Raw genomic sequence first — 26,673 nt, 5'->3', positions numbered from 1 at the left:
CTTTACATTTATGTTTTGTGACATCATAAAATCACTAAGATAAACTTTAAAAGGAAATTACTAATACAATTTTCTTTGATGTTAGAAACACATTACACACACGGTCCAATAAGTCAAAATCTGCCCAAGGTCCAGGATATCAGTATTTTCTAACAGCTCCCCACACGATTCTAGTTTCTACTGCTGGGATAATCCCCATCCCACGCCCCCAAAGCCTGTTTTCTAACTGTAGAGAATCACTGCTAAATAGATCTGCGCCACACAGGCATTATCAGCCATGTCCTTATCTTCCCCTAGTGTCCTAAGAAAAAGGTATTTCAAATAAAATCCATCCCCAAATCATCCTAATAACCTAAGTTTCACAATCATGTGTTTCCAAATCAGGAACTGCCACTAATTCAATGCTTCTGCTTAATACAATTAACAGTTCTATATGATTTACATAAAAGGATTTAAGTTATACAATAGAATTTGAGTACACAGAAGTTTTCTGCTCTTGAAAAAAGCCATTAACAAATTTACAGAGAATATATTCAGTATTGAAAAGGGTCCAGAAATATTTCACCTGTTTAAACTTTATAGCAGCATTTAGGAGAAAATAAGATGGGTCACAGACCTAAGACTGGCAAAACGGTGTTTTTCAGGTTTAAAAAAACAGGGAGGGCCTCCTGTCAAACAATTCTCAATGATCTTTCATTTGATTATTGTTTGTATATGAGGACAGCTGGTAAAAGGTAAGATTTAGGCAATCGTAGACTTTCAAAAAATATATACCCTAGTTATGGTTTGTAACTGAAAAGAGAAGTCTGAAGACAAAAGGTCTACTCAGCATGAAATGATCAAGCTAGCCTTTGTCACGGTGGTTCCTGTATGCTAAATTAGAGCGCCTTTAATTCTACCTCTTCAGAGTATCACTTTTTTTCTCTGCCAGCTAAGTTTCTCTCAAACAGCAAAATGGCTATAGCAGCCACAGGCTTACCTCACACGAGAGACCACACTTCTTTGGGAGAGTATCTCCTTCCCTTCCTCAAAAAATCCCATGATTCACTGTCTTTGGATCAACCTAGGTTTACCTGTTCAACCCAGAACCAATGAATGACCTTGTTGAAAAGCAATGGTTCCCAACCCAGATAACCTGACACCCTTTTATTATGCTGAAATAAAATCCCTAGATAAGTATAATACCAACCTACTTACACACACACAGGCAATTTGAAAAAGTAAAAATAAAACTCTCTCTTAACATAAAGGAGAAATAAAACTTGAAATAAAATGCATATCATGATACATAAATGCTCAGGAATGGCCACACCATTAAGCATAATAAATGAATGTGACCGCTACAAACTAAAACTGACCCTTGATGTGTTGTAATGTCAACTCAGATACACTTTGGTGATGTGATTTTCCAAAATGGTGTATAACTCCTGGAAATATTCTAAACAAGAGTCATCTGTACTTGCTTTACAAGGTAGCTGCATTCCTAGAAAATTCAGTGTACTGTACACAAAAATACTTCCGTGTTTACGCACACAAAATAGAGTTACATTCTAGGATATGATAACCACTGACGGGATATTGGAAAGTCATGTAGGACACAGGACAAGTTTTCCTGCTCCCTGCCCCTCAAATATTTGTAGTATCCTCCAAACTGTGACAAAAGCACCCCTACAAACTGTCCCCCCCAAGGGGGTGGTACGACACCGAGAGCCTGGCTCCCTCAGACCTTAACTCCTCTACAAAATGGGGGAGGGTAGGATGGAGGGTGGCGAGGCAACAACAGCCACCACTTCTAACCTCCTAATTCATAAATTAAAAGAGAGAATTTCAAGCGTTCCTCCAGATAAAGGGCTTCCTTTTGAAGAAGCTTTTACTAGTAAAGCAAAGTCCACTGTACCTGTTCAAATTCGTGTTAAAATTGAGATGGCGAGGAAGGTGCTTGGCTGAATTAAAAGATACCAGGTTTTTGGTTGGGTTTTTTTTTTAAAGATTTTAATCATTTATCTTTAGAGAGAGGGGAAGGGAGGGAGAAAGAGAGGGAAGGAAACATTGACGTATGAGAGATACATCAGTTGGTTGCCTCTTGCACGCCCCGCACTGCGTATTGGCCCATAACCCAAGCACGTGCCCTGACTGGGAATCGAACCAGTAACATTTCGGTTCGCAGGCTGGCACTCGATCCACTGAACACCACCAACCTGGAAAGATACCAGGATTTAATTAACATTTGAACCCATTTGGTGGAAATGCTAGGTTTTAGGAAAATACAATGACCTTTAAAAGGCAGCTTACATTCCGTAACTCAGTCATGCACATTTATTATTAAATATTTAATTGGATTTGGATATGGAATGGAATTTCAGTATCAAAAAAAAAACAAAACACTCAAAGCTGTTATTTCTTTATATGTATAAGATCTGTTCTTTCATGTTTTCCTAAAAGCAGAAAGACAGCACAGGAAAAAAACACTATCATTAAGGCTAGGAGGGAGTGCTGCCAAAGCCAACTCGATTAACAGCGACAATGCCCAAGGAAACCGTCAAAGGAATCACTGACAGCAGCAGCGCAGGGCAGACACACCAGCGCACAGACTACCAAGGCCCGACTTCCCACCTAGTTCCCACCTGAAGAATTTACTTGTCCTTTGGTGGGGAGGACAGAACACTATGACAGAGTTCATACCTAAAAGTCAATACCACTTAAGGCAAATCTAAATTAAACAGGCTATGCCACTACAGGCTGTTTCCTAAAATCTCAGGCACAAAATACTCTCGAACACTGGTATCTATGTTCGCTATCAGAGGGGAAGGAAAAGAGATGGTTTCACAAAAACTTACAAGTTACCTTTGAAAATTAAGATTTCAAATTTGCAACGATATATTTAGAGTATTATAAGAAAAATATAGGGAAGGAAAAAAGGTTTATTGTAAAGTTGGTAAACTTAGGTATTAAATTGGCAATGAATGAGGAACATACACAGCCCAGTATCATATACGTAACAGTTCATAGCCACATTACCCTGGCATGGCTTACTGGATTCCTCAGTAAGGGTCTTAAGTGCTTCTAGATCAGCGATTTCCAACTGGTGTGCTGCGAGAGTTTTTAAAACATGCAATACCTGACTATTTACTTAGGGGCAATGACCGCTTTTCCCTCAGATTGTCAAATAATGAAATGACAAGAGCCACCACCACAACAGAGTCGGTGTAATGAATCAAAATTATACCTATTTCTTTTGTCAGATCAGCAAAAAATACGTATTTTGTTGTGCCACAGAATTTTAGGAATTAGTTTGTGTGTGCTCTGAAATGAAAAAGGTTGAAAATTGTTGGTCTAGACTGAATTTAAACTTGTCTAGATCTTTAGAGGGCTAAAAACACACTGGTCCACTATTGTCAAAATCTAAGGGGAAATAAATGTTAATGTGTTTAGTTTCTCTCTAAACTTTCTATTCAATAGCTCTTAAATTTTTCAAAAACCCATGTCATTTCTAAAACAATTACGGCAATCGGCCATTTTTAATGTTAAAATTTAAGAATAAATCTTTCTATATGCAATTTTTTAAGTCTCATGATCACAAAATTACTATTGCCAACTATAGATGTCACAGTTATTCCAGATAGATGAAACACATTCTCCCTTTTTCAAAGAAAATAAAATCACTGTATCAGTTTTCTACTATAAAAAAGCTGTGAACTTGATAATGAATGCTGTATAGTCTCTTAATTCCATATTTCGTCCTTATGTCTTACTTGCCTGTGTATGAGATATATTATTTTCCAAATAAAAGAAAAAAAACAGATCCACTGGGAGAAAGAATGTTTAATAAATGGTGTTGAAACAAATAGCTATCTGTTTGGAATAAAAATAAAATTAGATCCTTATACCTTGCACCATATAGAAAAATACATATATTACTGATGGATTCAAGAGTAAAAAATAAAAATGCAAGTACCCAAAATTCTACATACAATTTTAGGGGGTTCACAGACTCCCTAAAGCCCATCCATGGATCTCAGATTATCTAGAAGAGAAATTGTTAATCATAATGTCTATTAAAATCTCAATGCCAAATACTAGACATGTTTTCAAGATCAAGTCACATGCAACCAATAAAGATGAACACATTAAGTCATTGTTGTAATTTTATAAAATTTCCAAACTGGAACTAGAAACAGAGGCATGTCAATACAAATGGACAATGACTTAAAAAAAATACACCAATTTAAATAAGTTTGAGTGCATACTGTACAAGTGTATCCATGTCTGGTAGTCTTTCAGAAATATAAAATCAGCTTAATCTGTAGTACTTAAAATTTATTTTAAGTGTAATGTTATTCTCAAACTTGATTAAAATACTTAATAAATACAAGTTATGTTTATTATGAATAACTGCAACATACTTAAACATCTAAACATATAATAGGAATTCTATAATATTAAAATGCAATACTTTCACCTGCATTAATCTCACACACAATGGAAAAATACTTGCAGATAATTAGCATTAAGAATGCAAATATATTTTCACTGTGGAAGAAGAAAAATAAGATTAGAAATGATATATTTGAGTGATCTACAAGGAAGCTGTAGATAGTCTACATTATGACATTCTATTTTAAAATGAAAACAATTCAATATGTAAGTTTACAACAAATTTACTCAAGGCAAAATATTTGTTTATTACAGAACAGGATCTTAAGTCAAAGTAAGCAAGGCAACATTAGATCAACCATTTAAGATTTTTTAAATGAAGTATAGCTTTAAAATTGTAATAAAGGCGAACATAAATTCTAACATGCTGTTCTCTTCTTATAAATGGGATGATGTAGAAAAGCAAAGCTTCAAGGTGTAGGGGTTGGAACCATCTGTAAACATTAAAAAGCAAAAGTTAATATTTCACTTCAAACTTTCAAGATTATCTTGAGCTAGCAGAGTAAATTGTTTTACCTTTTTATAGTACGAGAAGCAGGAATATAAAGAAGGAAAACTTCTATGTAAGGTTAAGGGGAAGATTACTTTTGTTCATAGGTACTAGCAGGGAAGCTCTAGAAAGCCAGGAACTTTGTCTATTGCTACATCCCTATTGTTCTAATCATTATCCAACACACAGAAGGCACTGGATTTTTTTTTTTTTAAGTGAACTAATCATTACAGATAAATAGTATCAAGATTAGGCATATGTCCATGAGCAAAAAGCTCACTTAGCAGAAAAATATTACCAATGGTAATTCGTCAATAAAAACCAATTCAACAACAGCTTGGGAAGTGGGATAAGACTGTAATGCACAGGAAGGTATCAATAAAGTGAAAAAAATTCCAGGAGATCTAGTATTAAATCTCTGATCAACATGGCATGCAAGTTCTAAAATTCCTTTTGAAAAAACAATTGGGTATAAGCCACAAAAATACTTCCATTTCATGCATTTTTCTCTAACTTTTCAGACCAAGCAGAGGTAACTCTTCATCGATTATACAAATAAATTACTGTTTTCTCTTGTTTTTCTTTTTTAAATCCTCACCCAAGGACATGCTTATTGATCTTAGAGGGAGGGGAAGGGAAAGAGGGAGAGAAACATCAACTGGTTGGCATTCATACGTGCCCCAACTGGGGACTGAACCCGCAACCCAGGCATGTGCCCTGACCGGGAACTGAGCCCATGACCTTTCTAATCAAGTAAGCCACACTGACCAGGGTCAACTGTGGTATCCTAATGTAGCAGAATTTTAGTCTTAAAAGCTATTGTTTCTTAAGGGGGAAAAAAATCATATAAAGGAAAAAAGCATATATATAAACAAGTATTTGCAAGACACTGCAGAAGATAAAACAGAAATAACTGTATCTGTCTCCAAGGAGTTTACAATTCACACACTACCTGGAATATATCTCAAATGTGCATATAATTTTAAAGTCTTTTAAAACTTTCTATCAAAAATTAAGCCTGACTCGCTACTTAAAATTTACTTTTGTGACTAGAGGGAAAATGGGAAATATTCCTATTTATTTATTTAACTTTTTATTTAAAAAATGTTCAAACATAAAAAAAATACATCGAATGGTATAATAAACCCTCACATATTACCTCACTTCAATAACTGTCAATATTTGGCAGTCTTATTTCATCTCCCTACCCGCCATACACTTTGGGGGACTAGAGTATTTTAAAGCAAATCCACAAATCCTTCAGTGTATGCTTTTTTCCTTAACTACCATTCATTAACACACCTAATAAAATTAATAACAATTCTTCTCCTCTTAGAAAAAGAAAGTTTTAACACCCTTTAGAACCAGGATCAAAGTAAACTGCACAGCACAAAACTTCAGGAGTTCAATACTTTGCACAGTAAAAGAGAGGCCTTTACACAATGGAGAGAGTAAACAAAGTGATGATTTCATTTGATACAAATATAAAGAAAAAAGAAAGTCCGACTACATTCTATTGCTACAAATGTTGGACAACAGGTGTTTTCATTTACCACAGGTAGGGATGTAAGCTGGTGCAACCTTTTCAAAGGGCAATCTAACAGCATTTACCAAAATATACAGCTTAATGCCCTCCACTACTAGGAAATTGCCCTGCAAGTACAAAATGCGGAACTGTAAGAACATATATTACAGAAATAGAAATAACAACCAGGAACAATAGTGATCATCAGTGCAGAAACGGGTAAATCAAATAAACTATGGTATACCTATACTATGATTAGCTACTCTGCCAACACTGGAAAAAACAAAAACAAGAACCCATAAAAAGTAGCTTTTCATGTGCTGATACAGAAATAGCTCCGAGATGTATTAGGTGAAAACAGGAATGCACAGAATAGTGTGTACAGAGACACTGTTTTGTTTAAGTTTCAAAATGTACATATAATATATATTTACACTGGGAGAAGGAATAAAAGGAAGAGACAAAAGGTTAGAAGGTATTGCCCTGGACAGTGTGGCTCAGTGGATTGAGCGCTGACCTGTGAACTGAAAGGTCACTGGTTTGATTCCCAGTCACGGCACATGCCTGGGTGCGGACCAGGTCCCCTGTTAAGGGCATGCAAGAGGCAGCCAACTGATGTTTCTCTCGCTCTTTTTCTCCCTCCCTTCTCCTCTCTCTAAAAATAAATTAAAAAAATCTTTTTAAAAAAAGGATTAGAAGGTATGTGAAGCTTTAATTTTCATTCTGTAGCTTCATGCACTGTTTTGAGTTTTTTAGCCATATACATGTATTGTTTTTCTCTAAAAAGATCAACGGGTATTATAGAAACCAGCTTCCAAGATAGCTCCAATAGATCCCCACACCTCCTGGTATTCACAGCCCTCCACAGTCCCCTTCACATTGTACCACTGTTGGTCTGTGTGAGCACAAGAATACAGCGTAAGGGACGTTACGTTACTTCCAACTTTAGGTTATCAAAGACACTGTAGCTTCTGTTTTGGTCTTCTGCTCTCATCCCTCTTGAAGGGATGAAGAAAGCCTCACTCTGAAGAAAGCCAGTTACCATGAAATGGACAACGCGGCTTGACTGGGCCTGCAAACCACCACGTGAGGGAGCTTGGCAGTGGATTTCCTAGATCCCAGTCAAGACGGGAAATGACTACAGACCCAAACAGCCTCAGTGCAGCCTCATGAGAGACCCTGAGCCAGCACCAACCAGCTAAACTGTACACAGATCACTGACCCTCAGTAATAGTAAGATGATAAATGTTTGCTGTTGTTTTTTTTTAAATCCTTACCCAAGGACCTATTTTCATTGCTTTCAGAGAGAGATTAAGAAGAGAGAGAAACACTGATGTAAGAAACATTGATCGGCTACCTCCTGTACGCGCCTGGACAGGGGAACATATGCGCCCAGACTGGGGATCAAACCTGCAACCTCGGTATACACTCTAACAGGGAATCGAACCTACATCCTTTTGGCTATGCTCTAACCAACTCAGCCACACCAACCAAGGCAATGTTTGCTGTTAAAGTGTTAAATGTTGGGATAATCTGTTACACAGGAATGGGTACCTATTATGTGGGCTGTGGGATTCATTATGCGTCTTACAGTTTGTACTCCTCTGTATTTTTTTAAAGCTAATAAATGTTATTTAAAAATTAATGTCAATGCTTCTGATTGTACCTTCCACTGAAAAATTATGGCACAATTTTACTTACTTGGAACTCTTATCTGGTAGTGATTAAGTGCTGTAAGGGCTTCTACTGCATCAGTTTTGCATTCCCATTCTAGCAGCCCAGAAAGCGTTTTGGCAGAAGCTAAAGCAAAGAATCACAAACCCAACTGTTATTTGCTTGTCATCAACTTAGCTAGAAAACTTAAGAAGAGGGAATGTGCACTTACGTTTCGCATCAAACACTTTATATTTGATGAATGTAAGAACTTCATGGTCATTACACAACTGTTAAAGAAATGCGGTACTTCATTAAAATTATGGCCAAAATAAGATTTCTACCTTTCTTAAACAAAATCAACTTTATGGTAGCTTTCAAGTTTTGAGCCTGGCCTGAATGAATTAAATATATTTTTAGATTAATAAGCTGTATGAGAAAATCAATTAAAACCATAGATTTGTAACTGAAATACATTATTCTCAGAGTTGACCAGAATTTACTGGTTGACCAACAAGAAAAGAGTTCTAGAAAATCAACTCTTTTCTGAAGCATTTCCTACAATTAGGGAAAAAAGCAGGGATATATAAAATTTTGTTATGGATAAGAATGAAAAACACAGTAATAGAAACTTTCTGAATGCAGGAGTAAGAGTATCTCATTCTAATTCCAACTCTCAGAAAGACTGCACCACAAACCAAAAACACCAGTGAAGAACGGAGGCCAGAGGAGCATAATGGCCAAATAATAAACTATATAAAGAAAGTACCAAACAAACAACAGAATAGTAACAATATCAAAAGCAGAGGAACAGCACAAGACTTTAAAAGGAGGCTAAAATACGGCATATTTTAAGAGAGAAAATAGGACCGTTTTACACAATCTGTATCTCAGTGCCCACCTTTGTGAAGGTCTCTTCTGTGACGCACAGCGGAACGTTGTAATAATGCAGCACACACGAGGGGGGCTGGATTATGTTCTTAGATGCTTGGCCAGCACTGGTAAAGCGATTATTTTTGCTCATGGCAAAATCCTTGTAGCTACTTGTACCATCCTCCAGCTCAAAGATTTGACTTGGAACAACTGAATGTTGTTTAGACACACTAAAGGTTGCAAAGGAAAAAAGCACAGAACATACTTGATAAAAAGCAGCATAAAGGCAGACTCAGAATGTTAATATGTATACCTGCGTCAATCTTAACAAAAAAGGGCATACAAAGCTATGTAAGCAGTTTAAATATTTATTATTTTGAACATTTATTTAAATATCTAAATTTCGTTTGAGTTAAATCACTCATATTTTAGACATCAGTTAGGAAGAAAAATCTATTGAATATGTATGTTCTCGTATTAGAACACTTTGACATGAAGTGTGCCCATTTTAACATCCTGTTTTATAATCATAAAACTACAAACTAGGTATAGGTACGCAAAGTCTGATTACATAATCCTAATACTTTGTCTAAAATGACAACACCATAGGTGCTAGTTTCAGATGTGCCCTCAGTTATATTAAAATATTCTGAAATTGAAATTAATGCCTTTAATAAAAAGGGTAAAGATTTTAAAATATTTTTAAATTTACCACTTAAGATATTTACCAAACATTAAGTCTTTTCCCAAATAATTTGACATTGTTAAGGTGTGTGACTGCTCTTTCTACAGCATATTCATCACCCATTTCTACCAGCGCTGTACCAGGAATGGTCTTCATAAATTTTACCTGTAAATACAAAAATGCCAAAAAGGTGACTATTTACTTAGTTCTCTTTTATAGTAACAGAACTACTAAAAGATAATATGGTTTGAGTGGTTATGACAAATACAGAAGATCACCTGGAATCTTTAACTTTATTCTGCTGTGCTATTATTAGACATTCTTAAATCAAAATTCAATGAAGTTAAAGAGGAAGACTATAATTATATTGTATAGCACATCGAAAAAGAGCACAGGCTTACCCTGGTTCTGTTATTAATTAACTGTGTGATCTACAGCAATTTACTTCACTTCTCTGAGCCTCAGACTTCCCTGTAACATGGAGATAATAGCATCTGACAGGACTTATCAATATTTATTCATTCGACAAATATTTATTAAATGCCTAATATCTTGATAAGCACTGTGCTAGGCATTGGGGATTTAATGGTGAATGTAACAGATGTGGTCTTCTTAAAGCTTATATTCTGATGGGTAGGTCAGAAATTTAAAAGTAAGTAATATTTACCAATATCCAGAGTGCTGTTACAGCAATATACAAAATCCTACATAAGAAATAACACAAGGCCCTGGCTGAATAGCTCAGTTCGTTAAAGCATAGTCCTGACATGCCAAGGTTGTGGGTTTGATCCCTTGTTAGGGCATATACAGGAAGCAACCAATAAAGACATAAATAGGTGGAACAACAAATCAATGTTTCTCTCCCCACTCCCCAGAATCAATAAATAAAATTATTGAAAGGAAAAAAAGAAACACAAGGTGGCCTTGAGACAACCCATAGAAAGGCTTGTGCAAGGTAGGAGCATTTAAAAAATAGGCAATACTTCACAAGTTTCCATGCCATGTTGGGCAGAGGCCACATTATCGTCTTATATTATTCCAATTTTAATATAAAGCATGTAAGGGTTAGATAGGATAAAGTATTAAAATCACTTGGCATTGTGATTTTCCTACCCATTGGAGAGTCCATAAAAAGCTATTAAATACCACTAACATCCATGACATTTTTTTTTTTAAAGATTCTATTTTTTTTTTCTCCTTAGTGAGAAGGGTAGGAGGGAGAAAGAGAGGGAGAGAAACATCAACGTGTGATAATTAGTTCATCATGTGAGAGATACATGGTTGCCTCTCGCACACCTCCAAGTGGGGACCTGGCCCACAACCCAGGCATGTGCCCTGAGTGGGAATCGAACCAGCAACCTTTTGGTTAGCAGGCCGGTACTCAATCCACTGAGCCACATCAGCTGGGGTCATGACATCTTGAACATACTTCCTTATCAGTTAACTTCAAAGAAATACTTGGAATGTACTTACACATCAAATGCAACATATCATTTATATCCACCACCGCAACTGTCAATTTCAATGGGCTCTCCTAGCATTTTTACAGCACACCTGTACTTGAACAAAACTCAGCTGTAGTGGGACTTTTCAGTTTTATCTGAAATTAACTGTCCTCTTTTGGGTAAAATTTCTCTCCCTTGATTAAATCCAGTAACATCCAACAAATCTAATCGTGAATGAATATGTATGTTATGTAGTTCTTGTGCTGGTAAATTTTTAAAAGAAGTTAGGGCCCTGGCCAGTGTGGATCAGTGGATTGGGCCCCGCCTGTGAACCAAGGGGTCGCTGGTTAGATTCCCAGACAGGACACATGCCTGGGCTGCAGACCAGGCCCCCAGTTGGGCGTGTGTGAGAGGCAACCAATCAATGTATCTCTCACACATTGATGTTTCTCTCCCTCTTTTTCCCTCCCTTCCCATCTTTCTAAAAAAAGTAAATAAAATAAAATTAGAACAGAATAGAGTTAGGAAAAATTATATATAGATATTTTAAGGATTATGTTGGCTTAAGTTTATTGTATCATAATGTATCATTTAAAATACTTAAAAATTTTTGAGATGTGGAGTAGGAGAAACTAGAATTGTTCAAACAGCATACAGAAAACTTAAGTTTTTTTAGACAAAGTAATTTGGGTTTTTAAACCATGAGATAATTAGTTCATAACACAAAAGACAAAGCTCTACTGGAGATGCTGATGAAACTGCATGATTCTGCTTACTTACAAATGTGAAAAAGCACAAACAAAAAATACTATGTAAAGAAGATTAAAATATACATTAAAGCCCATTTAGTTATCAAGCATGAGACTCCTAGACCTTAACTAAACAAAAAGGTGTCTAAGACAAATGTCTGTATTAAAAAATCTGAACTATTTTTCCCTATGTTGCTAAATCTGTCTGTCTTATAACTAGCCATCCAGTCCTGGCTAGTTATAAGTGTATATATCTTGTATGTTATCCCCTAGACCAAATGTAAATTTTCCTTTTCTTTTTTTTTAAATGTGATCAAATAATTATGTTGAGGAAATTCTTATTTCAGAGATTTTCCAAGTTGCTTCCTCAAATCAAGGAAGCTTTAGAATTAAATTAAGAACTAAGAGTACCAAGAGACTCACATAACATACTTATACTTTACTGTTGTAAAAACAGGGAAAATATTACTACAATATTGAAACTCAAATTAGCAAGTATATCAAACAATTTCCCCAGTAAATTTTCCATGATGCTTTCAAATATAGGTTAACATCTATTTTGTAACAGGACTATCCTAAGTATTTGTAAAATTATCAATGAACAAAACATCACAGATGTGGAGAAACCACTGAGTTATCTGGTGAAAATCAAGTTACAATTTTAAAGGTCTTCAAAATATGTTTAATTTAAATATTTTGCTTCTTTCCCAGTATAAGCCTCTAGACAAGGAAGTTCTGGACAAATTCTACCAAAGTGGGTCAGTTTCAAACACCGCTGAAGCTGAAAGCATATTGTTCCTCAGAAAATACAAGAACTCTAGCATTTGGGAGGCAGGTAAATCTATACAAATCTAGAACCATCCAAAAACTCATGACTTGAGGCCAAACTCTTAAGACATATTTATGAACACCTAGCTCTATGAAAATAACTGCTATTTCAAATTCTAGATTAACCTGTTAAATACTAGCTAGAATCTCTTGCCCTGGCTTGTGTGGCTCAGTGGGTTGGGCACCATTCCACAAACCAAAGATCACCAGTTAAATTCCAGGCCTGGGCACATGCCTGGGTCACAGGCCAGGTGCCAGGTTGGAGGCACTGAGTGGCAACCAGTCAATTTTTCTCTCACACACCCATGTTTCTCTCCCTCTCTTTCTCCTTCCCTTCCCCCATCTCTCTAAAAATAAATACATAAAATCTTTTAAATGCTAGAATCTCTTTGAAATGATTAAAAAAAAAAAACAAGACTTATGTCTATAATACTCCAGTAATTGACTAAACTGTTTTAGACTTCTATTTATACTATTTTAAAAATATTTTTAATACCAATAACCTATACTGATCACTTACCAATAAAAAACAATTTCTGTTTTTTAGCTCATGTGGGTTACTACTGAAAGAACTTGAATGTTCTTATTCAAGAAAACATGCATTTGCTGCCTTTTCAGATTTTCCTACATTATCTTTGCAAAAAAAAGTAATAGTAATATAAAATGAAACTTACCTTTTCAATATTTCCATATAAGCAAAATAGGTTGAAGACTCTTGAACAATTCATTTTTAGTGGATGTAATCCACTAACCATTACAACGGAACCAGAGGGATTTCCTCCATGCATGTAGGAGGAAGAAGCCTGTGGTAATGGATACGCAACAAGCTCAGGTGTATCTCGAGAGCCCATTCTGTAACGACTTGGTAAAGGCAATAACGGACCGTGCGATCCTATAAAAATGATCGGAAAAAAGAAAACAGAACTTTAGCAAATACACTATATACTACGCAAAAAATAAACTCTTAATATAATTTAGTCTGATATATGTCCAAAGAAAATTCAAATGTGTGAATGTTCAAATATAACCTGTAGTAATTAATAAAATCTACATTTATTTGGATCAGAGCCAACATACACTGGCCTGCATGTGCCTGCATACATCAGGTTTTAAGTTTATATATTTAAAAAAGTAGTTTAACAAAAAAAAAAAAAAAAGAGGTATACAAGATACACGATCAGGCCATAGAAAGGGGGAGGGAAATCAGTGTTAACTTTAGGTCAGTATATATACATTATACCTCAAGTTCAAAAAAAGACTTCTGTCAATGTGTTTTGGAAGATAATACTACAATACCATATACAGTAAAATCTAAAAAACTAAAAACATCTTTAGTTCCACTGAAAAGTTGTCTCCCTTAAATGTAATTTACTATAATGTACTTTCACGTTACTATTTTATTCCAATTCTAATTTGGGGTAACTAAAACCATAGGTTTAATTAATATCACACCTATTTCAGTGTCATTATTCAGCAACCTCCATTTCTTGCAACATCAAGAAGCAGAAGAAAATGCCTTGAGTAACTGAACCTGTTGTCACAAAAACACACAAAAGTCTATGTCTCCTATGCTGAGAATCCTTAAGAATCAACCTGCTAACTTTAGTTCTAAACAACTTAATCTGGTTTTCCCATCCACAACATATTAGAAGTAACCAGAAAAATAAAGCCCCAGTAAATGAAATAGACAGGAATGAGCAAGTCTGGAGAAACTGTGGCACCACAAGTAGGCACAGGGCACATTTACAGCAACAAGAAGAGAGGCATGAACACTCAGAAGAGGCAACTAAGCTGGAGACAAGTAGCTCAGAAATATAAACCTACGCATCACAGGCGCTCCTGAGTTAGTGCCTAGAGAAGCCAACTCTGGGATACACACAAAGGTCCTCTTGGTGTGTAAGAAACCAATCCAAAATCCCAAGTCCTTTCTTCTTTTCTCAAAAAGTGAAGACTATAAAATGTTACTGACTTTCCTTTTTATGTAAGACTAAGGGACACAGTAATAACACTTTACTTTTATCTACTGGGTTACTAAGAACTACTGTATTTTGGTACTACACCATGCTATAGAGCTTACGTGGACTCCAAATTTGGTATTCAGTATTTTAAATACAGTTACCATTCAAAACACACAGCAACACTGGCACTGAGTACATGCAAACAGTATGAATTCCTGAAATTTTAGAGAGCAGCAATTTTCAACTGGCATGCAGCAAAAAAAATTCTTAATGTGCAATACCTGACTTCCAAAAATTTAGAAGTAACTATTGGTTTTAGAGAGCAAGAAAGGGAGAGAGGGAGAACATCAACACAGGAGAGAAACACTGACTGGTTGCCTCCTATATGCGCCCTGACCAGGGATCAAACGTGCAACCTAGTTATGTGTCCTGACCAGGAACTGAAACCTCAACCTTTTGGTGTATGGGATGATGCTCCAACTAACTGAGCCACACTGGCCAGTGAGCAATATGTGACTCTTCAGTCAGGGCCAGTGACCTCTTTTCCCTTAGACTGTTAAATTAAAAAATCACAACAGCCAATACAATAGCCGTCCGGTGTGAATGAATCAAAATTATACCTTTTTTTTTTTGGTCAGGTCGGCAAAAAAATATATTTTTGGTGTGCTGCAGGTGTGTCATGCTATTTTTTAAAAAAGGTGATAAAATCACTGTTATAGAGTAATCCTTTATCGATGTATCATCATCAGTGTTGCCTTAAACTGGTCATGGTTTTCAATAGCTCGTCTTGCTGGTAATTGGTAGTTCATCAAACAATCAACATCGCTTAAGGGGAGTTACTTGTTAGCAACTACATATACCTTGGCCTCTAACTCAAACTGTTAAGCATACACTGGGGTTATATACCAATCATTCTTATCCCTGTTGCAAAAGTATGTATATATGTTGTACTGCACCACTCCACCCACCATTTGCTTGTACAGTAATGACACTTTACTATTGTCACTAAATTTTCTTTTCCATGGGAAGTGGGACATATGGTAGATGAGTAGTAGAAAACTTCCACTCTGCTTAAGTTGGTCAAGGTGCAAAAACTTTGAGATCTACTGCCATACTTAACTATCAAATTCAGTGCAAGAGTATAACTGATGTTTATAATTATGATCTTGTGCCATCAGAATTGATTAAATTATGTTACCTATTGCACTTAATTTGTTACCCATATTGTTTAAGAAAATAAGAAAAAAAAAAGAAGTCTTGTAAGAGCTTTCTATACTAAATCATGCAAAAAAAGTTTCGGTACTTAAAAACCATGCTTCAGGTAGTATTTAAAAAATTCACTTATGTGAAAAAATGCTACATAACTGGCCTTATCAACATTTGGAAGGTATTTCCCATCTTTGATATTCTAAAATCTTTGGTCCTGGAACCATATCCAAAGACACCAGCAATCACTACACAAACTTTTCTTGGGCTCACAGCAAGTAAATCTGTATATTTATTTTTGCCAGTTTTCAAATATAAGGGTTTCTACCAGTTCATCTCATAGGGCTGGGCTTCCCAAATTAAAAGAGTTAAAGAATTCAGAAGGTACATTTATACTGTTGAATTACATTGAATAATAAGTTCAATCTTGTTAAATTAAACCTTTTCCATTCCCTCTTTCTTACATACCAACATAAAGGAAAAGCCGCACGTGACATGACACAAAAATGCAAATAAACCTGTTTCGCTGGACTGCTGAACCGAAGGGACACAGCCGTATTTGTAAAAATTCACTAGCTCCCACTTCGACCTTCTTTTGTCTTTCCCCAATTTCCTCACCTTACTTCTCTGAATCTTTATCCCTCTCTCTCTATCCCCCGCCCCTCCTATACCCTATTCTGCTTACTTCCCTACAAAGTAGAATTATCGTCAGACTTAAGTGTTTCAATGAACAGGGCTCAGAATGGACATCCCTGCACAACCCCACCACAACCATTCCTCTTCAGCAGGACTCCCCAGGGCCTGAGAGATCCCCACTTAACAACCATCATCATGCCCTGGCTGGGTAGCTCAGGTGGTTAGAGCGTCGTCCCAATGCTTCAAGGTCGCATGTTCCATCCCTGGTCAGGGCACATACAAGAAGCAACCAATGAGTGTATAAATAAGTGAAATAACAAATTGATGTTTCTCTCTCTCTCTCTCTCTCCCCCTTTCTCTAAAATGAGTAATAAAAAAAAAAAATCACTTTGAAGAATTTTGCACCTCTTCTCTTTAACTAAGCTTACATTTTAAAATTTATATATACACACACACACAAACACTCAAAAATAAATTAGGGCATAAAACTGACAAAGTATTTTACAATAGGCTTTTTAAAAAAAATACAAAGTTCTTCTAGGGCTGTATTTTTTGTTTATATAATTTTGTTCTATATTTTTGTTTATGTAATTTTTCAGGAAACCTGGCAAATCACACTGAGAAAACAGTCTGTGTCAATACTCCTACAGTTGAGGTCTTCATCCTTCATTTATTCTTTCAGACTTAGCCTGCTTTGGCAAAACATTTAACCAATCTAGCCTTCAGCTGACACCCATGGCACAGTTACATGCTTCACAACTACACCACAAATTTATGATTAGCAACTTTTTGTAATCCTCCATTATGCACAGCACAATGGGCTCCTGATAAGTGTTGCTTTACCGCAGACTCAGAACTATCCATACAACCATTTTCAGTATTTACACTGTTAAAATAAACATCAATACATTATGAAGGAACACACTCTTAAAATGACAGTAAGCAGTAAGATTTTCATTCTATCAATATATACCACACTTACTACTTTGACATAACATATTGTTTTAATTTCTTCTGCCATATAGACTATCATAGAAACTTGGAACAAACACGAGAGCACATGCGTAATAAATCTTTTTCTCGGTTTCAAAAAAAAGACAACGGGGAATAAACTAAAACTCATAGCTAAGAATGGTCATCAAACATGTAAGCAATCCGAAAATATTTCAGACAACAGGGAACACCAGGGACTTTGACAATGAATCCCAAAGCATGATATAGCAGTTTCTATTCTCTACTACTTTAAAATGGCTTTGGACTTCAACTTTAAACCACAGAATAGATGGGGGTCAATAATTAATGCTTTTTAAAAACTAAAAAATATTTAAAATCACAGAACTTATAACCAGTTAAAAATCTTATTAATAGTAATTCTCAACATCTATTCACAAGGACAATAGCCTGATACCTAACTCCTTCTGTGGAAAAATATTACCCTAGTTTTCATAACCTTAACTTACCAACATAGCAAACATTAAAACTAAGGAAGTTTTAGAAGAGGAATTAAATACAAACCAATTTCACCAAAACCAAGATATCAACTATAGAACAGAAATAATTAAAGATCTAACCAGAAACATGTTTCCTTTTCAACAAATACCCCATTCTTTCTGCCTTTATTACTCAAAATTCCTCTTTGCTCATAATTGCTAAAATGGACGAAAATACGCTTACTGAGCAGTAACACTTCTTTTTGGTCCTCTAACAGAACCACAGCCGATTACTAATCAAAACCAAGACAAAACAAAATGGCAAAAAAGCTTTCAAATCCCCAACCAATAGCTCTCATTTATCTCAAGGATTATATGATCTATCAATATTCTAAAAAACAAAACAAAACAAAAAAAAAAAACCAAAACCCCGTAAGATTTTGGACAACTCCTTGGGAGTACATTATAAGGGAATGATCCCATACAAATCAAGTCAGGTGAGCAGAAAAACAGAAACAAGAAATGAGGCATTCTTTGTAAGAAATGCAAAAATGCTAATAATTCGTCTGTACTACCTTCCTTCTGCCTTGACAAACTTACCATAGCCATCATGTCTAAACGAAGAAGGGTGTTCTCCCAAAATGGCTTGTCTCTGGCGACCCTTTCCTCTATCTGACACAAAAGTAGAAACATGGTTTTAACAATTTTGACCCAAGTACTTAACAGAGTTCTCACATGGGAAAACCCATTCAAAACATCCATTACAATTCATAAAAATATATATATATGAGATACCTGGTTAACTTTAAACATCCATTCATAACCATTTTAAATACAAACACCAAAGGTTTAAGAAAATAATTCTATCTAACAAACTCCACTTGACTTGAAAATATCTTTTTGGCAAATGCCAAATACAATCACACTTTCAAATTTAAGAAAAGAATGGATACTTTTCAGAAAGTGAATGTACACAATGCTAGAGTTTGACACTGTACAGAAGTTTTTACCAATACATGTCTTTAAAACAAGCTTTAAGTGCAGTACTTTTGAAAGACAGTACCTGAATCATACTATTAGCTTCAACAGCAACACATTTTCAAAGTGGGCTTCTTTCAAGAAGTTCAGCATAAGCCAACAACAACCTGTATTACATGGTTTCACAATCAGTAAACACAGAGTATTTTGTATGTATATACACATATTTACAAACACCTACAGACTCGAGAGCTGGAAATTTGCACATCACTGGCCCAGATTGTATCATGGATTGGTCATTGTGTATGATCTTAACACCAGGCAGGACTATGAGCACCCTCAAAATTTAAATATGCCAAGATGAAGCTAACCAAGGGGGCTACATTATTGGATGAGAGTACTACAATACTCCTAAAAAATAATTTTTATTTTAGCTACATTTTCAGGGAAGATTTGCCAATTTTCCCCAATCGAATTTGAGACTTCAATAAAAAGTGACTTGTAAATTTCTAAAATATCATTTCCTACATTGTTAGTAAATTTTAAAATTCATGTACAATACTTTTAGAAAGTTTGCTGATCAAATAATAGTGACCAGTAAGGTTTTTTAAAAAAATTTATCTTAAGAGTCTGGTCATTCTAATCTTTGAAAATTTAAAGAGAGAGGCTTTCTATATGTCCTTAGTCACCTAAACAAATGAGGTTTATGGGAGATGAGAAATACTTTAATATTCACTTCAATCTAGAGAAGTAGCATTTTAATTACCTATTCCAAGTTATCACAGCATTGACAGGGACCTAGGAAGTCATCTCGTTCAACTTTTATTCAATGAATAAATTCTTTTTACATCATCCTGATCAATTGGGACCATGCAGCCTCCGTTTACCCAACACCAGTAACAAGACACCCACTGGTTTCCCTCACGTTTTCAGTTAGTCCTAAATCATCAGGAAAGTAACTTTTATATTATATAGAAATTAGTTCTTTACCCACATTCTATCCCATTTGGGGCATTCCAAATGCTTAAAAGCTACTATGGTCATCCCTCCATTTTCCCCAAATCACCACTTCTCCAGTCTAATCATTGTTTCTTCTTCCTGTTACAAGGCTTCCAGCACCATCATTTCAATTTCACTCCTTTTGCATCGATCCTATCTGTTAACGCATTCTGCTAATGTGCCTCTATTTAAGCATGCCACCAAACACTAAATACAATTCTTTGTCTGATCTAGGAATCTGAAACCAGAACCACCAGGTCTTCAAGGCTCAGTCTTATCCATAGTTAACTGTGTGCAATAGAGGAAAGAGCACCGTATTGGGAATCAGAAGATCCCCACTTAACCCCTAATTTGCTACACAATCACAGAAACAATCTTCATTCACAAAATGAAGGAGTTAGGGTACATAATCTCCAAGGTATCTTTCAGCCAAACATTCTCATTATTACTAATTCTCTTTATTTTAAGCAGTCAGTACCTAATAGAAGGTCACATAAAATAGAAGAACTGTGCAGAAGAGTCAAAAAACACTGAATACACCAGTCTATAAATAGTGGTTTATAACCTTTCCTGGATTCATCTGAAACCTGATGGAAGCTAGGGGCCTTCTCTACCAAAAGATACATAGATAGGCAAGTTTCGCTTAACATTTCTGGAGGGCATGCTAAGAATTCTCTGCACTAAAATGTAATTTGGGCTGTAAAGGACTTTTAAAAAATAAAGTTATATTTATAAAAGTATTTTGGTAAAAAAAAAAAGGGGGGGTTACAATTCAGTATCAACTTGAATAGAAGCTGAAGTCACTACAAAAATAAAAATAAACTGCTACAGTCTTGCCAGACAAACATCTACCTATAAGGAATTAGAAAACAAAAATTCTTTCCCCTTGAAAGCATAAACAACTAAAATTCTCTTTGACTTCCTTTAGTTATACTTCACTATTTATATATCTACCTTACACATTTCTAAACTTTTCTAACTGCAATTCCTTGCATGAAAAACTAATGTAAGTTGGCTCTGTGTAAACTTTAGACTTTTTTAAAAAATGTTATCACTATTAAAATAAGCAACAAGTCTGTAAATGTTTTAAGAGACATTAAGAGAAATGTGACCAAAATCACTATTTCAAATGAGTTAAAAAAAAACAAACCCTGAGTGTTCACTAACTTACTGTAATTTGACAGAAGTGAGAGATTTCTCATCAACCACTTGTTCTGTTGTTTGAGTACTAAGGCTTTGTTTTCCAATATTGTATTCAACTGTACCAAGCAGATTTCTGAGGAGCGAAAAATGTGGGGTCCAGGCAAAGCTGCTTTACAAAACAAATCTGTTTGTAACCCCCTATATAAGGCAAGATGATTACCTGAGAACTGAGAGTTAAAGGGGCCAATCATATAGTCCTAAATATTTAAACATGCCAAGAAACACACTGCATCGTATTTTTTTTTCTTTGGGCAAGAGTGTATGCATTATAGAGTCCCTACTGCCCAAGGTATTTTGGATGCCATAAAAATTTTTACTAGTTTATAAAATTTTACAGACATACTCATCTTGGTGAGTTTTCCCAACATATGGTTCAAATGCTGATATTGTAGTTGAGATGTAGCCAATATTGCAGCCCCCTTGTTTTTACAAGATCCACATTTTAATCTGTATATTCCAAAATTGCCACACATTTAGTTGAACAATTTTATCAGTAAAAACTATGCTCATGAAATCTAGCATTTATTGGTTATAAGTGAAAATGTATCTCAAATGAACTGCTCTTACTTTCAGATTTATCAAGTTTAAATAGGTTCTACCTTGAACAGACATGTTACTTTCACCTCCATTTGAAATGTCAGAATTTCTATACAAATTAACATGATAACCTTAAATTGTTACAAGAAGTAACAACTTATAAACAACCACTTTACAAAAATCAAACCACACAGAAAATCGTCTTTTACATATAATGTACCTTTTCATTATATTATTCTATTTAATGACCACACTTGAGGGGGAAAAAACCCTTAAGTGCAGCAAGTGTGCACCTTTCTAATTCTTTTATCTTTAATATCTGTGTGGATTGGTTGAGCATTATCAATTCCCAAGACCTACAGATAAATTGGTCCTGGTTATTTGCCAATTAACAATTTGAATCTAAGCTGCAAACAATTACAGTAATGGGTACTAAGATTTACAACATTGTAGATAAAGGCTAGTATTTGTTAGTGAAAAGTCTTTAAATTCTACAACTGAAACCTTAAGGGAAATCAGACCAATATACACATACAACTTGAATAAATGGGCACAGTCTATCATGGTGTTCATCCCATGCAAGTCTGAAGTACTGTTAAGTGTCCACCTTTAAAAACTTGGGTGATGGTGCATGCAGTATGCAGTCAAGGTGAATTGCAAGTCTGAGTTTTTCAGAGGGCTTTTTGCTGATGCCGATGTTGTGCATGATGAAGTGTAGAGTCAGCCTGCTGGAGTCCTCTATCCTTCTTAATGCCTCGTCCAGCTTGGGGGAAAAGTCCTTTCCATAGAGAAGCAGTGTGCAAGTTTGAAGTTTGTAAGGAATATTCTGAATCAGTTTCCTCTCCTCCAAAGAGAGAGAGCTGCTTGGAGAAATGCAAGTCCTTGAACTGCGGGCGTGCTTGTATGTGTGGGCTCCTTTGTTGAACTAAATATAAATAACTCAGTACACACCAGTAGGGGGCACTAATGTTCAAGGTTATTTTCCAGCATTGCATGGCCTTTTGCAACAAAAGCATTCACCAACAAGATTTTCATTGGAATGAACTAGCTCATCTCAGGAAAGAGGAATCTAACTGCATGTAAAAATTTTCAGCAGATATAAGTACATTCTAAAATGCATAAAATACTTACCTCGTCTTCCCAAATATGGTTTAGTGTAGTCCCAACTGTCATTGTCATTCCTAATAACATTTAGACGAGTTGGCTGTTAAGATTAAGAAGAAAGTAAGTTCAAGTTGTATATCCAAGGCATAAATATTTCTTTGGTGAAGTGATGGAAAAAATATTTACCCTTGCATATTCGATTTTTAGTGTGCAACATCCAGCATATATATCAGCTCCATTGAGTGCTGCTTTAGCTTTCTGGGCACAAAGGACGGATTCAAACATAAGCTCTATTAAGGAAATTTGGTTTAAGATGTCCATTACTCAATCATTATTCAAACCAGGAAAAGGACTTAAAAAATCAGAAATAACTCTTTCACTTCAGAAAATGTTTTAACAAATAAAATTTCTAGATGAGTTTTAATAGGGGATTTTATTGTTAAGATCAACAGTACCATCACAGGATATATAAATGTCCAATTACTGTGTTGTACACCTGAAACTAATATTGTATGTCAACTGTAATTTAAAAATAAATGTAAAAAATAAGTTAGAAAAAGAAAAAGGATCAATAATATTAAAACAAAACAACAAAATATAACCAATCTATCTACACATTAATCCTCCTAAATAATCAGAACCTCTCTGTAAATTGGAGCAGAAAAGGGAAAGGGAACATGGTCACATTCCCCAGCAAAAGAGAGCCTGCTACCTTGAAACGGGAGATATTTTACTCTTAACGTTACAAAGAATGAAAATAATACAAAACAAACAATTATTATATATTTCTGAAAAGGCAGGGTTTTATAATCAGGTACTTATCTTCAGTGTATTGGTTTTTGTCTGTGATTCTTTCCAAAAAATAAAATCAAACCACAACAGTGGCAATAAATAAATAAATAAATAAATAGATGCAAAAATACCTTGCTAGAAACAAGCACCATCAGGAGTTTGCTGTAGATCCCTTTCTCTATGCATATACTAGGGTTTAAAAAAAATCGTTATTTTAAGTGGAACTGTATTACAGTGTATCTACTATTTTGCAACTTGCTCTTTTTTACTCAACATATAACCAATTTAACAGAGTAGTAGTTCTTACATAAACTATGATCATTTAAGATTCAATAAAAAAGGTAAGAAAAGTTCTATTGATTGTAAAGTTTTGGTACTTCCGAAGATTTAGTAAGATTCAGAATTTCATTCAAGATAAATTTCAAAAAAGTACAATTATACAAATTATCAAATAGTGTTATTTTTCCTTTCATTGAAAAGACAAAACACGCTGTAAGATAAAGCACTAGATTGTTGCATGAGAGCAAGCAAAATTATTTGTGGGTAATGCAGTTTCATTTTTTAAAAGAAAGAAAAACAGACTGCAGGGAATAAACACCACTTGTCTAGAAATGATTATGCAGAAAAAGGTAAGGTCTATGTTACAACACATTCATACATATCAGTTAAAAAATTACAAATAAAGGATATTCAACCATTGCTTGTATCCCATTTCTCTTGAATATAACAATACGTTGCACTTTTCCAACAGGGTTGCATACAGTATATAAAACATCCTAAGAAGGAAAAAATAAGATTTCTTCACATTTTGTATTTCCAAAAAAATCAGAGCTATCCACTGATTTCTTTTACTAAAAAAATAAAAAAACTGTCAAGATGTCATTTCTATTAATTACTAACTAAACTTTTAAAAATTCTCACACTTCAATAAATCTAAAGTTATTTCCTTACTTACATAATACCCACACATTACAGAAGTTCCAATGAAATACTTGAAAAGAGCTATTACCTATTTGACCCCTAAATGAATCCTCAATTTTTATTTTCTTAACAGACCAAAATACAATAAACAAGAACAATTAACAGCAGAACTGTGATTAATTTGTTGCTTTCCAAATGTGACTCTGAAATGATTCATATTATAACCATTTGAATTATGGTAATAAATAATTATTAAGGGGTAATAATAGAACAACATAGTATCCATTTTTCAAGGGACAATGGCTATTCAGAAAAGACACAGGGAAGATCATTTACACAGTGTTAAATGACATCCAACAAGGTGCCTGAATCAACTAAGGAAGAACCTAAATACCTTCCTAGGAACAATTTTTCAACTTTCAAGAAATTTCTTGAATACCTATAATTACATAGGCTGTAACATTAGGTACTAGGGACACAGCAATAAGCCAACCAGAGTAGTTGTACTAGATTAAGTTATATTCTTCTCCCCGAAATGCCAAATACTTTAATTATACTATCCCTGTATATTAATGTCTATAAATATTATAAAGATAAATGTCTAATTAAAGGCATGATACTATTTAAATTTATGTCCCAATATCATATACTCTTACTAGAACACTAACTGAAGTTTTCCTTACTGTAATATTCTATTCATTACAAAAATCAAGTGCCTTTGTCATTAGCTTATTGTGAAACAGCATGTGATTATAAAATAGAACACTCAACTGGTCTAGAACATGAATCTTTTTTAAAATTCTATTAATGTCACTTTTTTAAGGAAAAAGCAGGGAATTTAAGTAAATCAGGCCAGCTTTTAACAACTTATATCAAAAGACCTTATAGTACTGACATATGCATCTTACTATACTATAGGAGTCTGTCATTACCTAGTAGATGCTCTTGATAAATGTGCTGGCATATGAGTAACAGTGAGTTCTTGGATCATTTCCAACAAGTCTGTCTAATCCCTTATTAGAAACAGCATGGATGCTTTAAACATGCTTATTTAATTATGACAACTGTGCTTCTGAACTTTTTAGTATCAGAGCTCACCACTTCTTCGCTCATTAAACTTAATAGTCAAAATTAAGATTCATTTTAATAATTCTAAAAACAACCACTATTTCTAAATATCTAGAGGGCAGTGAAGAAAACTGTCAATCGAGCAGCAAACTCTAAAATCACTTTTAATTTAGTTTGTCATTAAAAATCCATACCACTGTAATTGGATAAAGGGGATTCTGGATTGATAATAGAAGAACTTTGTTGCCTCCTGATGGATCATCAGTATTTCCTGGCCGAGTGATCCTTTTGCTTGTAGAATAGTTGAAAAAAGCCTGTTGACCAGCAATGTACACAGGTTCATCCGCAGCAAACGTCACACATTCTTTGGCACTATCTATGTTCTCAAATTCCACTAGAGCCTGTCGTTTAAATGGCATCATCATCACATAGCTGAAAGGGAGATTGGGAGGGAATACTCACATATAGTAAGTTCAGTTAACATTATTTGTTCTCAATCAAGTAAAAGCAGACTTCTAAAAAAAAATGTGTCAAACTGTATAGATTAGTATTCTCCACTGGTATCCTAAGTTTGTCAACTCTTAGATTATCCAAATTGGTTGTGCAATACCGGGTAGGTGGTGCATATTTGAAAACGTATCCTCCTGTGACTGAAAGCTTATCCATTTCATGCCTTCCTCAGGCACAATTTTCTGTTATCAGTTACTAATGACAGGACCCAGTTTATTCCTCAGGCTGCCACTCCCAAGTATATTAGAAAATATCTTGATACAAAAACCAATAATGATAAAAGCCAACAGACATTTAGAGGATGGGACCCCTAAAAACAGAAACTACTACCTCTACTGATTTTTCCAAATAAATAATGCCCACACTAATAACTATGCTTTCATTTCTCTTACAAAAAGAGAACTAAAGATAAACAAAAGTAACTGCAAACTGACCAAATCCCATACCAATAATCTCCCCCGAAATATTTTTAAATATTAAAGGATGTGAAAAGATATTCCCTAGAATATGGCAACCATGGTCACCTATGGGCAAGAAGGTAAAGTATTTACTTTTCATTGTACTCTTTTTGGGGGAAGGAATATACTTAAATACATGAAATAAAAAATACAGAAATGAAAGAAAGGAGGGAAAAGGGAAATGAGAGTGT

At 34.9% G+C, this 26,673-nt stretch overlaps 1 protein-coding gene across 2 annotated transcripts in view; it reads right to left on the bottom strand.

Moving 5' to 3' along the window:
- Window positions 1-3,760: 3,760 nt before the first annotated feature.
- The window catches only part of HNRNPLL (heterogeneous nuclear ribonucleoprotein L like), a 42,567-nt gene continuing 19,654 nt past the window's right edge, over window positions 3,761-26,673 (bottom strand). Inside the window, exons 3-13 of one of the 2 annotated variants that reach the window (XM_054567632.1) lie at window positions 25,709-25,946; window positions 24,216-24,301; window positions 22,920-23,016; window positions 22,761-22,833; window positions 18,513-18,584; window positions 13,357-13,574; window positions 9,704-9,825; window positions 9,004-9,205; window positions 8,335-8,392; window positions 8,151-8,249; window positions 3,761-4,868 (exon numbers count right to left, since the gene is read on the bottom strand). In XM_054567632.1, coding sequence (XP_054423607.1) covers window positions 4,813-4,868; window positions 8,151-8,249; window positions 8,335-8,392; window positions 9,004-9,205; window positions 9,704-9,825; window positions 13,357-13,574; window positions 18,513-18,584; window positions 22,761-22,833; window positions 22,920-23,016; window positions 24,216-24,301; window positions 25,709-25,946 — 1,321 coding nt within the window. In that variant the 3' untranslated portion in view covers window positions 3,761-4,812. The remainder of the gene's footprint in view (window positions 4,869-8,150; window positions 8,250-8,334; window positions 8,393-9,003; window positions 9,206-9,703; window positions 9,826-13,356; window positions 13,575-18,512; window positions 18,585-22,760; window positions 22,834-22,919; window positions 23,017-24,215; window positions 24,302-25,708; window positions 25,947-26,673) is intronic. The other variant, XM_054567641.1, reaches the window with a different exon arrangement.

The sequence above is a fragment of the Pteronotus mesoamericanus genome, unplaced genomic scaffold, assembly GCF_021234165.1.
Source record: "Pteronotus mesoamericanus isolate MK-2021 breed Mesoamerican mustached bat unplaced genomic scaffold, CSHL_Meso_final contig_101, whole genome shotgun sequence".
NCBI lineage: Eukaryota > Metazoa > Chordata > Mammalia > Chiroptera > Mormoopidae > Pteronotus > Pteronotus mesoamericanus.
This window is presented reverse-complemented; position numbering and strand designations above follow the sequence as displayed.